General features: G+C 44.1%; 1 protein-coding gene across 1 annotated transcript; it reads right to left on the reverse strand.

The window, feature by feature from the left end:
* Positions 1–8,782: 8,782 nt before the first annotated feature.
* Positions 8,783–14,770, reverse strand: LOC118231023 (interferon-induced very large GTPase 1-like). The gene has a single exon (XM_035424430.1). The coding sequence runs from the start codon at positions 14,767–14,769 to the stop codon at positions 9,991–9,993; it is 4,779 nt and encodes a 1,592-aa protein (XP_035280321.1). The 5' UTR covers position 14,770; the 3' UTR covers positions 8,783–9,990.
* Positions 14,771–15,354: the final 584 nt, after the last annotated feature.

The following is a 15,354-nucleotide window of genomic DNA, read 5'->3' on the forward strand; positions in this document are numbered from 1 at the left end:
GCACCTGTGTGTGTAGCAGCAGGCTTTGATCTTCACACAGCTGGGCAAAGAGCCACTTGCTGGTAGGGAGACCCTTGATGAAGTTTACAGTCTTGACTGCGGTTGCTAGGGTGTCACAGATCTTCAGACAGTGTTTTACCAGCTCGTGCCCGACGATGTATCACGCAGTGGAAAATCATGCTCTCCGGGGCTTTCTCCTTCAAGCGGCTTTTAAATCCATGATTTCTGCCAATAATCACTCTGATTTCTGCCCATCATCACCCTGATTTTTGCCTATAATTGCCCTGATTTCTGATCATAATCGCACTGAATTCAGCCCATAGTTTCCCTGATTTATGCCCATAATTGCCCTGATTTCTGCTCATAATCACCCTGATTTCTGTCCATAATCATTGCCCTGATTTCTGCCCATAATCGCCCTGATTTCTGCCCATAATCGCCCTGATGTCTGCCCGTAATCGCCCTGATTTCTGCCATGATCGCCCTGATTTCTGTCCATAATCACCCTGATTTCTGCCCATAATCACCCTGATGTCTGCCCATAATCGCCATGATTTCAGCTGTGTTCTGGAGTCTTCCTCATTCGCTCATGTTGTGTTTCTGGAGTCTTCCTCATTCACTGATGCTGTGTCCTGCACTCTTCCTCACTCACTGATGCTGTGTCCTAGACTCTTCCTCACTCACTGATGCTGTGTCCTGCACTCTTCCTCACTCACTGATGCTGTGTTCTGGACTCTTCCTCACTCACTGATGCTGTGTCCTGGACCCTTCCTCATGCACTGATGCTGTGTCCTGGACCCTTCCTCATGCACTGATGCTGTGTCCTGGACCCTTCCTCATGCACTGATGCTGTGTCCTGGAGTCTTCCTCACACACTGATGCTGTGTCCTGGACCCTTCCTCATGCACTGATGCTGTGTCCTGGAGTCGTCCTCATTCACTGATGCTATGTCCTGCACTCTTGCTCACTCGCTGATGCTGTGTCCTGGACTCTTCCTCACTCACTGATTTTGTGTTCTGGAGTCTTCCTCAGTCACTGATGCTGTGTTCTGGAGTCTTCCTCACTCACTGAAGGCCCTTGGTGCAATGTGGCCTATCAGGTGTCATCAGAGCTGAACGGCTCCCTTCAGCCATGACCTCATGAACTGTGGCCAGTTACAGAAAGAGCCAGAATATCATGGGTAACGGTGTGTTTGTCTTCTGGAGCATTACTCAATACTAACTGATAATGGAAAACAATCACACAAACACACACACACACACACACACTCACACACACACTCACACACACACACACACACACTCACACACACACACTCACACACACACACACACACACTCACACACATACACACAAACCCTGTGTGTGGGCTTTATATGCTGGGGGTCTGTACTTGTGGGAGTAGCTGTCTGTGCATGAGAAAGGGAGGAGGCACAACCAGGGTGATGGCTTCAAATAGATCACGTGATTTCACAGAAGGTCTTGTTGCCAGTTTCAGTGGCTGTGTGAAGCAGAAGTGCTTCTTCTTTACCTGTGCAAAGTGTGGGATGTGTATAAATATGGTGCATCAGCGATTCTCTCTCTACAAAGAGCGGTTAAGCAGGATTATTTTCTTCCCCATGGCACAAGCTGGCCCCTCTAAAGAGGGGTGAAAGTTAAGTCCAAATTATTCCAAATAGAGAACAAAAAAAAACAAAGAATAACTTTGAGCAGATCCCTTTTTGTGGGGAGTGTAATTCAGTGGCCTCCGTGCAATTCTGCAATCACAATAATATATCTTATGTATTTATATAAAGGCTAACTCTAGTGTTAAACGCACTCACAGACACTTACATATGTTTTATATCACTGCACCATGTTTGTGTCACTGTAGAGAGTGAGTGTGTTTGCTGGGTATGATGTTTGCCTCACTGTAGAGAGTGAGTGTGTTGGCTGGGTATGATGTTTGTCTCACTATAGAGAGTGAGTGTGTTGGCTTGGTATGATGTTTGTCTCACTGTAGAGAGTGAGCGTTTTGGCTGGGTATGATGTTTTAATCCAAAGCACATCAGCCTGCTGTTCTGAGTGTGTGGTTTTGGTTTTGCAGGAGTTCCTGTGCTTCCTCCCACAGTTATAAGAAACGCACGAGCACCTGGCCACACGACAGCCAGCGCACCTGGGTGTGTAGCCGCAGGCTTTGATCTTCACACAGCTGGGCAAAGAGCCACTTGCTGGTAGGGAGACCCTTGATGAAGTTTACCGTCTTGACTGCGGTTGCTAGCGTGTCACTGAGGTCTTCAGACTATTTTTTACTGGCCAGTGCCTGACGATGTATCATGCAGAGGAAAATCATGCTCTTTCTCCTTCAAGCGGCTCTTAAATCCCTGATTTCTGCCAATAATCACTCTGATATCTGCCCATCATCACCCTGATTTTTGCCTATAATTCCGCTGATTTCTGCTCATAAACGCACTGAATTCTGCCCATAATTGCCCTGATTTCTGTCCATAATCACCCTGATTTATGCCCATAATTGCCCTGATTTCTGCCCATAATCGCCCTGATTTATGCCCATAATTGCCCTGAATTCTGCCCATAATTGCCCTGATTTCTGTCCATAATCGCCCTGATTTCTGCCCATAATCGCCCTGATTTCTTCTGTGTTCTGGAGTCTTCCTCATTCACTGATGCTGTATTCTGGAGTCTTCCTCACTCACTGGTGCTGTATTCTGGAATCTTCCTCATGCACTGATGCTGTGTCCTGGAGTCTTCCTCTCTCACTGATGCTGTGTCCTGGAGTCTTCCTCACTCACTGAAGGCCCTTGGTGCAATGTGGCCTATCAGGTGTCATCAGAGCTGAATGGCTCCCTTCAGCCATGACCTCACGTGAACTGTGGCCAGTTACAGAAAGAGCCAGAGTACCATGGGTAATGGTGTGTTTGTCTTCTGGAGCATTACTCAATACTAACTGATAATGGAAAACAATCACACACACACACACACACACTCACAATCACTCACACAGACACACATACACACCCACACACCCACACACACATACACACACACCCACACACACACACACTCATACACACACACGGGTGTAAAATCTCACAACACCTCCACAACATTGTTTGTGATGCCAGGAATGGAATTGCAGCGCTGTCCACCAGGGGGCAGCACCAGCCCTACAGACAGGTTATTTAAATCACATCAGCTGCAGCCCACTTTCTATTCATGGGCTCTATAAGAGGCCCGATTTGCAGGCCTAGGAGGAGGGTTTTGGCAGCTGTGGTGCCAACAGTGGATTCTTTTTTTTTTTTTTTCTGTGGTTTTTCTTATTCCCTTTCCCTGGAGGCTTGGTTGCCGGATTGGCACTTTCCTTGTTTCAGGAGGATTTCTGTTATGTTTTGAGTTTTCATGTAATAAAAGGTGGTAGTCAGATGTTTCTTTTGATTTCATCCTGTCTGTTCACCATGTGACCAGTGGCCATAGGTGCCAACTTTTAAAAATGACTGGGGGTGCTCGTTTTAAAGAAAATGTACTGCCTTTATTTGATCAATCACAACAAATCACAATGACAGCGTTTTTTATTTTTTTGCAATTCTTGCACAACATGTCCACATTTAAAGAAAAATTGTATTTTCTGTATTCCGATGTCTTATTAAAAACACACGCTACAATTGACTCTGCACAGTGTCCCTGTAGTAATCAGACACAAAAAACATAAGCTAAAATACATTGCGACCGACCATTAGGCACAATATAAGGGGATTGCTTACCGAGTTACTTTGACATCGCAAACGTGTTTCTCTGCACAGTACTCCTCGTATTCGTTTACAGATCCTTGATGACAAATTTATCCATTTTTGTTGTTCCTTTTTAAAATTACATATACTTTTATTGCCAGCGCAGCGAGGCTACCTGGTGTTATTAGCTAATTAGGCGCAAAGTCATTTTTTGTTTACCTTTGCCGCCGTCACGTAATTCATGTGACAGCTGAGCTGACCAACCGAGAGTCAGGACAGAAGATGACAGAGCAAGAGCACCCACTCGCGTGGGCATTCCAGGGAGCACGTATTTTGGCAACAGCGCTCTACATTTTATTTTAATATATATATATATTTAATGGTAGCTCACTTCTAAATGTTGAACTCTGAAATATTGGGGGTGCTCGAGCTCTAGAGCACCCACAGAGCTGGCGCCTGTGCCAGTGGCCACCCCCAGCCCTGCATCACAGGTTGTAAAATAGTGCAGAGGATATTTTTCTCATACTGCCCATTGCATACTAAAAAGTAAGCAGTAAACAGTATGCAGCATGCTCAGCAGTGCATTTTGAGGACGCGGTAGTTAGGGGGCTGGTTGTGACACTGCCCTGCATTAAACCTCCAGAGGGGGGTGCTGTTTCTGCTCCTCCGTGCACTTCTTACTGAGCTGCAGGTTATTTCTGAAGCCCATGAATGGGTTCAGGACTCTTCCTCACACACTGATGTTGTGTTCTGCACTCTTCCTCACACACTGATGCTGTGTTCTGGAGTCTTCCTCACTCACTGATGCTGTGTTCTGGAGTCTTCCTCACTCACTGATGCTGTGTCCTGGAGTCTTCCTCACTCACTGATGCTGGGTTCAGGACTCTTCCTCACTCACTGATGCTGTGTTCTGGAGTCTTCCTCACTCACTGGTGTTGTGTTGTCTTCCTCACTCACTGATGCGGTGTCCTGCACTCTTCCTCACTCACTGATGCTGTGTCCTGGACTCTTCCTCACTCACTGATGCTGTTTCCTGGACTCTTCCTCACTCACTGATGCTGTGTTCTGGAGTCTTCCTCACTCACTGATGCTGTGTTCTGGACTCTTCCTCACTCACTGATGCTGTGTCCTGGACTCTTCCTCACTCACTGACGCTGTGTTCTGGAGTCTTCCTCACTCACTGATGCTGTGTCCTGGAGTCTTCCTCACTCACTGATGCTGTGTTCTGGAGTCTTCCTCACTCACTGAAGGCCCTTGGTGCAATGTGGCCTATCAGGTGTCATCAGAGCTGAACACCTCCCTTCAGCCATGACCTCATAAACTGTGGCCAGTTACAGAAAGAGCCAGAATATCATGGGTAACGGTGTGTTTGTCTCCTGCAGCATTACTCAGTACTAACTGATAATGTAAAATAATCACACACACACTCACACACAACTTTTTTTTTTTGCTTAAGTTTGACCGTTGTGTCCGACAATGACAATCCTGCTTCTGCTACTTGTGAGTCTTCTTGTGGCTGTGGAGCCCAATCCACGATCCACACTGTCTGCCACAAACAGAACAGGTGAAAGCACTGGCTGGGGGTGTGGATGTGGTGCTGGCTTCATGTCTCTTTAGAAGTTTCCTGGTCCGTCGATCACCTCGGTCCTCCTCGAGCTTATGCACCCCTTGTTGGCAGAGCTGCCGCCAGGTGGAGTGTTGAGCAGCAGTGTCCTCCAGCTGGGTTGGATTCAGGCCGCACTTCTTCATGACAGCTTTCAGTTGGTCTGTATATCGCTTTTTCTGGCCCCCTGCCGAGCGACGGCCAAGATGCAACTGGCCATACAGCACTTTACGCGGTAAGCGTTCTTTCGGCATCCTGATGATGTGGCCGAGCCAGCGAAGTTGGTGCTGGCTGACGGCAGCCTCCCTACTGATGCAGTTGGTCTTGCAGAGTATTTCATTATGGGGCACTCGGTCACGCCAGGTTATCCTCAGGATGCATTGTACACATCTGATACGGAAGGCCTCAGGCATCCTGAGGTGGCGACTGTACAGGGTCCACGCCTCACAGCTGTAGAGGAGAGTTGTGATGACAACTGCCAAGTCAACCGATATTTTGGTGTGGAGGTTGAGGTCTTTATTTTGAAAGACCCTTCTCCTGAGTCTGCCAAATGAAGATGATGCCTGTTTGATCCGGTTTTGTATCTCCCTTTCGATGCTGCAGTCGTCAGAAAGGAAACTGCTCAGGTATTTGAAAGATTCCACTATTGCAAGTGGTTTGTCGGAGATGGTGAAGGTTGGTAAATGAGATGGGGGAGTAGATGCCCACTGGCATATTACTTCAGTCTTTGCCACATTTACAGAGAGACCCAGCCTACCATACGCCCTTGCAGCAGCTGCAAGGGTAGCTTGCAGTGCCTCTGGTGTCGAATGGAGGAAAGTCGAATCATATTAAGCATAATTAGCAAATACCATTCCGGTACCCTGCTGGTCTGAAAACTCAAAGTGAGTGCAGGCTATTAGAATCTTACAGCGTCGTGTTTCTGAGCTCCTTAGCCTGCACGACTAAGAAATAATTCATCATCTCCCCGTAACTTGAACCAAAAGTAATCATGTTTGGTATGGTTATCTTTTAATACTCACAATGAAGGTCGGGGGAAAATGTATATCCACTTTTCTTGTACTGCTAAGTAATTATCCAACTAGATCAAATTTGGCAAAATATTTTATAGGAGTTATTGAAACCCGCCCCCTAATGGGAAAGGCGGGCGTGATATGAAGGTGTGCCCTCCGAACAGCCTTCTTTTTGCTTTTTTATAGTTTTTTCTTTCTCCCCCTGTACCTGAGCCGTGGCTCTTGTAGATTTTTTAGAAAGCTACCGTAGCCTCAGTGTCCCGGGCGAATAAGCCTGGATCGCTGTGCCGTTGGACCTCCGAGTGTTCACACCACTTCGGAACCGCGCGTCTACGCCTTGAAGTGCTGACGGGCTCGTGTTGGCTCTGACGTCTGTGTGGGAGTGCAGGCTGGCCAGGCCCAGGCTTTTTTTATTTATTTATTGTGTTCAGCTGGGTCTCAGAGATTCCCCTTCTCCTCCCTCTTTCCTCTTTTCCTCTCGACACCCTGAATCCTCTGTAGCATCACCACCCCGTTCGACCTGCCGATGGCTAGCATATCAATGCGTGTCTCCGTACCAGGCCAGCAGCTAGTCAGCTGGCGCGCTGTAATCTACCTGTACGGTTGAAGGCTTTTGCGTTAGGAGTCGAGTGTAACCGATGTGGTCCGTAAACTGGAATTCCATTCCGGTGTTGCCTGTCACCTTTTAACCGTACGTGCTTGGAATTGCATTTGTTCATAGTGAGCTTCTGTTTAGCTGTACCCACCAACATTGTTGAGAGCCTATCACGTGAACTAATTAGTATTATTGATCATGTCTGGTTTGTGACTACATGTTACCTTATATGTACCACATTGTATTGTGCTGTACTGTGGCCGGTATCCTTATCCAATATTACCAACCAAACTGCTTAATTTTTTGGCATTATTTCTCATGAAACTTTTAATTTTTGTACTTGCGTGTTTGTGTTTCCTCTCTCATGCTGATGGAATGATTCACTCACAAAGTGAAATAGAAGCATCTGCATTCGTAATTGCAGAGGGAGAATTCCCTCTAGATAATTTAGTGTTGAGGTTGATAAAGGGTGATCTCCAGTTATTCTGGGCTCAGTATTCAGAGTGCTGTGCCCCTAACAGGGTTACTGAGGGTAACCCTTTATTTGTCCAGGAGACATTTTCTTTCAGAAGGGGAGCAGGCAACACAAAAAAAAAAGATTCTAGTTCAAAGAGATCAGTGGTTATGCTACAGTGCCACCTGTGGGCCATTTTGCAAATGCAGGTTTGTTTTCATGTTTGCTGCATAATCATCAAGCATTTTGGAGCCCTGATATAATCTGCTGCATGAAAAGGCTGTGGAAGAGGACTGGCTGATTTGCAAAGGTGCTCTTTCAGGTGTATGTTTACAGGTGATGGCCTGCACCTTCCCTGGAATAAACGCAGTGCCCTTACCTGCTGGGTGTGTGGGATCACAGGTGTGTTACCCTGAAAGCTGGAACATCAGTGAATAGCTTTAATTCAGGCACAGACAGACACGTTAGCCATGATAAACAGAGTGTTCTGATTCACCTTTTCCTGTATACTAAGGTTTTGGTGTTTAGCAGAATGCATAGGAAAGCTTGTTCTGCATTTCAGTCAGAATTATTATTTCATGATGTTCATTGGGCACTTCATGATGGGTCAGCTGGTGCAACATTCCATCAGGAGCTGAGCCACTTGGAAGCACTTCCTAATTTTCATCTTATCCAAACACACACACAACTGAATTTCCACGATACTGGAATACTGATATTTTAATAAAAATATCTTTATTGGGCTAATTCTCAGTCATTTCTCACACAGGGTTGAGTGCTGTTGCATTATGGGTACGTGTTACCTGACGAGTTTTCCTGCTCAGTCTTGCGTGATCAGAGGACAGTGTGATGACACCTCACACCCTGATCCTATCTGACCGTGTGCAAAAGCATACCACAGGTGTGACCTCATCACTAATCTACAGGGGAATATGGGGGCGACATAGCTCAGGAGGTAAGAGCAGTTGTCTGGCAGTTGGAGGGTTGCCGGTTCGATCCCCCGCCCTGGGCGTGTCGAAGTGTCCCTGAGCAAGACACCTAACCCCTAATTGCTCCCAACGAGCTGATTGGTACCTTGCATGTCAGCCTTTCATCGTTGGTGTGTGAGTGTGTGTATGGTTGAATGAGAGGCATCAATTGTAAAGCGCTTTGGATAAAAGCACTATATAAATGCAGTCCGTTTACCATTTATGCAGGAATTACTTTATTTGTTGTATGTCAGGTAACATGAAGGGTATCATAATCAGATATGCCATGGTCAAGCTGATCTTAAATGTGATCTTAAGTAAGCACCAATCAAGCTGATATATTTCATGGTTGCAATCATTCTTTGATCGCCAGCATGCAGCTTTTACAAGATATAATAATTCACACAAGTAACAGCCTAGATAAAACTTAAGAATTTCTTTCATGTTAAATGCAAGACATTTCAGCAGGACATGAGCTTTGCTCATTTCATTCTTACAGCATTCAGAAAGCCATCAATGATGAAGCAGACAGAGTCAAACAACCAAAATTGCCTGCAAAGAAAATAAACCAGCGACCAAAATAAACCAACAAGTGACTAGAAATACTACACAGATTCTTATTTCCCATTAGCATATTCCCACAAGCTGTAATCCACTATACTAACAGACAGTCACAACTAATGTTAAAATATTGTTTCACACAATGTCTTGGACAGCTTGTACATCACATGAAGGCTGTAAATGTAATAAAAGTGTCAAAAGATCTGTCGCTTATTATAAAAACAAAACACAAAGACTCTTTTGCAGATTCAGAACTGTCTCGCAGCTGTACATTATAAAGAAGCTCATAGCAAAATGGTGAGAGCCATAACCAGTTCTACACACAATGTCTTCAGCTTTCAAACGAAGGTTGGATTTTAAAGTTTCCGTTAAGCAGGATTTCATTTATAAATGCCTTGACAGTTGTGTCTGAGATGGAAAATCAGATTGTGTTACAAAATGCAGTACAGGGTAATGCTAATGTCAGAAATGAGATATGCTGTTTAATAATCACAGTTAAATGACTCTGCAACTTTTTTCCATCATAACATCAATAGAATACAAAATAAATTACACACACATTTCTGAATAATCATGATTAGCAATGTGCAATCTACAATTTTATCTTAATGAGATCTGTTGAGAAAGATTCCACTCTAGTCTACATGCATGCTTATGAATTTAGGGCCTGAATGGCCTCCATAGATGAGTAATGCTGATAAAATTACTTTTAAATTCTCTGTTACAGCAGTGTTATCCTTCTCACTATGTGCTCCACACCATGTTCAAGCAAAGCAAACTTGTTTTGTGTAAAACATCCACAGAGAAATCTGATCAGAAAAACATCTAGATTATATGTAATTATATCAGCTTTTCTTTATGGTTAACTGAAATGAACAATTACACTTAGTAAGATCAGTTTCATAATACAAATTAATATTGCAGACATTACAACTTGATTGGTTAAAATGATCAACATTAAAATAAGTGGTACATGATGCCACTAAACATGTGAAGTTAACTTGTTGGAGTGATCATCTGTATCCCTCAGTCTGCTGAATCCTGGCTGGCCTGAGATTGGATTCATATTCACACGTCCAGTTCTTTCAGCACAGCAGGCTTACTAATGTTTTCCCAGTCACCTGGAATTTCACCTCTGCCCTCAAACTTATATCCAAATTTCTCCTGCAGTTTATTCCTGAAGACACACACAAACCACTTCCAGTAGAGTTTTTCAGAAGAATCTGGCTTGATTGACCATTTGTCAAAAGGGGGGCCTGCTTTTCTGTACTCTTTAAAAGGGGTCCATTTGCTTTCACGATTGAAGAAACGTATATCAGTACTGACTAATGTGGTGCAGGAGTCAACAGAAAACTCATTGTTCGACTGAAAACTTGTGCCTACTAAACCATTAGGGCGATGAAATCTCACACTGTGGTCAGTGTCATGACCAGCCATAGTGTTTGTACAGATGGCTCTGCAGAAGGGACACTGCTCCCAGCATCCGCTGAGCTGGTCGATTAGAATGTCATCTGGTCTGTTCTGGAACATTTCAAAGTCAAGGCATGACGTTTTAATTTCTTGCTCTGTCTTTTCCTGCATGTCTGAAAGTGACTTGGCCATCATGTCCTGGAGAAACGACAGGTTTCCAGTGCCCTCGCATTCAATGTTTTTGAAACTCGCTCTTGAAATGGAAATATCACTCCCAAGTTTAGAGCAGAATTTCTCAAGCCACATTGTGATAGTTCCCTCCTTCTCCTTCAGTTCTGAAGTCACAATGGAACTTTCGGTCAAAGTCCTTTCAACCAACATTTTCAAGTTTCTATTGAGGAGGTCTGATGTTAAACTCTGGTCTCTGCAGCAGTCCTCCACCCTTCCCCTGATGAATTTTTCAAAGTATTGTTTTGGACGCTCGAGGTACTCCACATACGAGTCAAACTTCTGTTTCTCAGCAAGCTCTTTCAGTATGTGATCCTCCAGGTTAGCTCTGTTTCCATTGAAAGCTGGGTAGTTATGTTTCATGTGGTCCACAATTTGAAGGCTGACTTTCTGGTACATTTGCTGTTTTATTTCTGATTTGAGATAATTGCACAGAAAATTGGCAAAAATTGTAACAGCGGTTGCTCCGTCACAAGAGTCTTTAAAATACTGGAAATATTCCTCCTTCTTCTCACTGAGGCATGTCAGCAGATCATTTTTCCTCTTGAAATCTGCATGCATTTTGCTGAACCTTTCAACTGCCTTTGTGCAACTGTAAATGGAGATGTTAACTTTATACATTGGTTCGAGTTTTATGTGGTTCTCACTTTTTTCATATGTCTCCAAAGTCTGTGATATTCTCTCTAATATTTCATGAATAAATATTTCATTGAAATCCACATTTTCCCTTGATTTCCCTATAATGTACTTTTGTACATCTGCAGCTATTTCTTCTGTAATACGTTGACCTTCTTTCTCAATGTTAGCAGTTTCTAACAATTTCATCTTTGTCGCAATCCACTTTTGCCAGGTAAGTGAAACATGTTTGTTAACCTGGAACTGAAAACTGATCATTTCCTTGTGCTTCTGAATCCTTTGAGCAATTTCTTTTTCCATTTTGAATTGATTGTACAGGATGCCTTCCACAACAGCCTGGATGTCAACTTGTTTTTCTGGACGTTTCTCCAGGGATATTTTTGTCAACCATTTGGTCCACAGTTCATCAAAGTGTGGCCTCATTTGATCACTGGTCAGTTTTTGGTCCTGTAGTGTTGAGGCTAAAGATCTACTCATTCTGAGCAATTCTGCCTCATAGCCAGACCTCTTCCCTTCCAGTTCTGATCTGCACTTTCTGTTGAGTAAATCTTTGCACTTCCTCTGTGTGTCTTCAATGAGCTTATCCTTCAAAGTTTGAAACCTTGTATCAACATTACATCTCCAGTTAACCAGGATTTCTGGCTGTTCCTCATGTGTAAAATATGTTTCTATCTCATCTGTGAGTTGTGCATAGATCTCATCAAATTCTTTTATAAGATCTGACATGTACACCTCATCCACCAAGTTGCTGTTTATTTTGTTGTGCCAGGTTTGCTGTATCTCCAGAGCATGCTTTCTGATGCTCCATGACCATTTTCCATAAGACTTTTCTAGCTTGCTGTATGTAGAAATCTCCAAGGTGTTCCTGGAACTGAAAACAAAGTTCTCTCTCAGAAGAGCATCCCATAAGTCTTGGATTCGCTCTTTTACCTCAGACAGTGAGGGCAGCTGGCAGTCTGGCTGCCATTTGGTAATGCACAGCAGCTTGTCCTTCAGCTTCTGAACGTTCTGGCTATAGGAGGGGTTAGGAGGTGCCATGGGGGGGTCACCCTCCAAGAGATTTTTAAAGTAGAACACCTGAGAGTCCACGTCAAAATGAATTATATCAGAAAAACACTTAATGTCCAGATTCTCCTCTTTTGCTGCAATGCAAGTCATTTCATCAAGTCTCTTTTGAAGTTGTATCCTCCCTTCCTTGTTTTTGTCATTGGCGGTTGTCTCTGCAACATTCTGGTGCACAAATATGCAACTTGTTTTTATTTTGACAGAAGTCATTCTCATGAAAGCCTGAACACAGATCAGCAGAGTATCCTGCATTTCACTTGGATTCTCTCCCATGATGTTGATGAGCGTCATGTTTCCCAAACCAATGATGAAGGTGGCCAGTTCGTTGTTATGGGCCCACGTGGTTTCAGAGCTGAGTTCCAGTGATCGCAGACCTTCAGTGTCCACCACCAGCACAAAGTCAAACTGAAGCTGTTCCTTCATCACTTCATCAACTGTCAGCAGCTGCATGAATGCACCTTTGGTGCACCTTCCTGCACTCACAGGGAGCGGCAACCCAAATATGGTGTTTAGCAGAGTGGACTTGCCAGAACTCTGATGACCGAGGACTGAGAGGACAAAAACCTTTTTGTCTCCAAGTTTTTGTATCAGTTTGTCAAAAACAGCCTTGATCCAGTCAATGGGCACGTGAGCCACATCTCCATCCATGAGCTCCAGAGGGTACCCTGCAATCAGCATCTGTGCTCCAATTCTGGGATGAGTGTCAAGACACTGTACATCTGTGAACTCTTCACTCTTGGCTACTGAATGAACTGCCTCGTACAGCTGACCCAGTTCTCTCATAAGATGCTGCAGTCCAACTGACATTGCTTTGATCTCTTTGGACACTTTTTCAAGATTCTTTTTGAGTTCCTCATCCTCACCTTTTGGTTTCTGTCTCATTTCTGCCCATATTGAGTGGTACTTCTCCTGGAGTTTGGTAAGTGGGCCAGTGGTATATTCTTCCAGAAATATCTGAAGCCACTGTAACATATACGGGATATTATTTTCTTCTGACTGGTGCAAACACTGCAGAAATGACTTCATGAAATCACTGCAGCGGAACGCCTTGTTCAGTTGTTCTAAGCGTATGGCTTGTTGCTCAGATTTTATGTCACTCAATACCATATCGTTGCTTCTCTCGCCTGTGCTGTGCAGACGGTATTGCTGCTTCTCCTTCCTGCACCAGTTCTCCCACAGTTCACCTTGCAATGGCAAATGCCTCCGTTTTAGGTTCAGTAATTCCTCTTCCTCCTGTCTGTCTTTTCTGTTTTCTCCCTTCAACAAACTCATCATCTGCTCAGCCTGCTCTTTTCCCTCTCTACATTTTTCATTGTCCTCATCAATTCTGAACTGCTTCTGTCTGGCAATCCTCAAGCAATCTGCTAAGCTAGGCCTCTCTGATTTAGTTGGAAGGCACTGTTTGATGCTGGAGATGATTTCTCCTGTTAGTTCAGCCTCATTTCTGTTCTTTGCTGCAATTTTTACATTTTTCGTTTTTTTGCTTTGAACTTTTTCTGCATGAGAGAGGAGCGTAATTAGTGGAGTAGGAGATTTTCGCAGTTCTTTGAAAGTCTTCCTTGCTTCCTCCTCCAGGGGGCTCTCTGAGAGAAGCAGTACAGTGACAGCACTCACTTTCTGCAGAAACTGGAGCTGTCTGGGGTGATGGCTGGCATCGCCATGGAGATTCACAAAAGCGACACAGTTGTCAAAAATATCTCTCTCACTGTATCCTGCACAGTACCAAGTGATTTCCACAACCCCGTCCATAAGGAGGCAGTGTCTCATGCTTCCGGCACAGTGTCGGTTGAAAAACACCGGGTGTTTCCGTTGGTTGATGATGTTGCTCAGGATGTGAGACTTTGAGTTTGAGGACTTCCCCAGCCTCACAAAGGAAACAATAGGCACCTGTGCACTGAAGATAGGCTGCTGTGTGTTCTGCCACGTCTTTTTGATTTGTCGAAGTGCCCACACCGGGAACTCTATTTCACCCGAAAAGGGGTTTGGTACCAGAAGAGGTAAAGCAAACTGACATGTGCAGAGTTTGGAAAAAATGTACTGCCTCACAAAATCATCTGAACAATGAAAAACCGCCATATGAATATCCATGGGGTGGACAGATGAATCCATGTCACAGACATCTTCAGCACCCGACGTATCTTCTTTGACTATGTAATCCTCTTCATCACTGCTACCTGCATCTTCAGTAGTGGTTGGTTGAGGCTCAGATGATTTGGTCGCTTTCAAACACAAATACCGGGCACTGCAGTCTAGCATCATGAGCTTGTGAATATACTGCTGATACAGACCTTTTTCCATAGTATTCAGATCTGTACTTGAAATACTACTTATAAGTAGGACATCTTCCATTTTTATCTTCCTGGGATATGACTCCCATAGTCCCAGTCTCTGAAGTAGACCCCTAAGTTTATCTACCTTCCAGTTATTTACAGGAGGGTGTTCTTCTGTTCTCGTTTTGCCTGAGACATTCTGTTGGGTTGGACGATCTTTCCTTTCCAGTGGTTTCATGAAACTTCCCAGGGTCTTCAGTAGCAATACTTGCTCTTTTGATTGGCTTGTTTCATTGATAATCCTGTTAAGTTCCATCTCTAGTTCTTTCCAGTCCTTTTGTTTACGTGTGGAATCAATCAGGTCAGAAATATGCGAGATGTTCCCAGCTTTTGATATAAAGAATTTTAGCCGTCTTTCTTTATCTTCTGGGGAGATTCTCTGTTTGCCTGTGGACACAGTCAGTGCTGTCAGGAGTAAGTATGCCTGAGCCTTGTCTTCACTCCTCTCTTTAAAAGATGAGTAATGTTCATAGCATGTATGGAGAGTGCTCTGTAAAAATGCTATCTCTTCTTCCCCTAGTGGAGGACAAAATGTATTCTCTCTGTATCCAAAAACATTAACTATGGAAAGAATCAACAGCTCTATGTCTGTTTCACTGTTCTCTCTTAGTCTCTGACACAGTGAATTGATGGCACAGGTTATACTGCAAGTAGCCTTTTCCTTAGGAGACATGCCAGACACAGATGGTGGATTCCAGAAATCATCTTTGACATCATTTAGTATTCTCTGCAGGTCAGAAAATTCAGAGGCAGATATAACTGT

The sequence above is a fragment of the Anguilla anguilla genome, chromosome 7 (genome assembly GCF_013347855.1).
Source record: "Anguilla anguilla isolate fAngAng1 chromosome 7, fAngAng1.pri, whole genome shotgun sequence".
NCBI classification, from domain to species: Eukaryota; Metazoa; Chordata; class Actinopteri; order Anguilliformes; family Anguillidae; genus Anguilla; species Anguilla anguilla.

Coding starts and splice junctions, on each gene's coding strand:
- LOC118231023 (XM_035424430.1), bottom strand. CDS start 14,769: ATGAAACCACTGGAAAGGAAAGATCGTCCAACCCAACAGAATGTCTCA.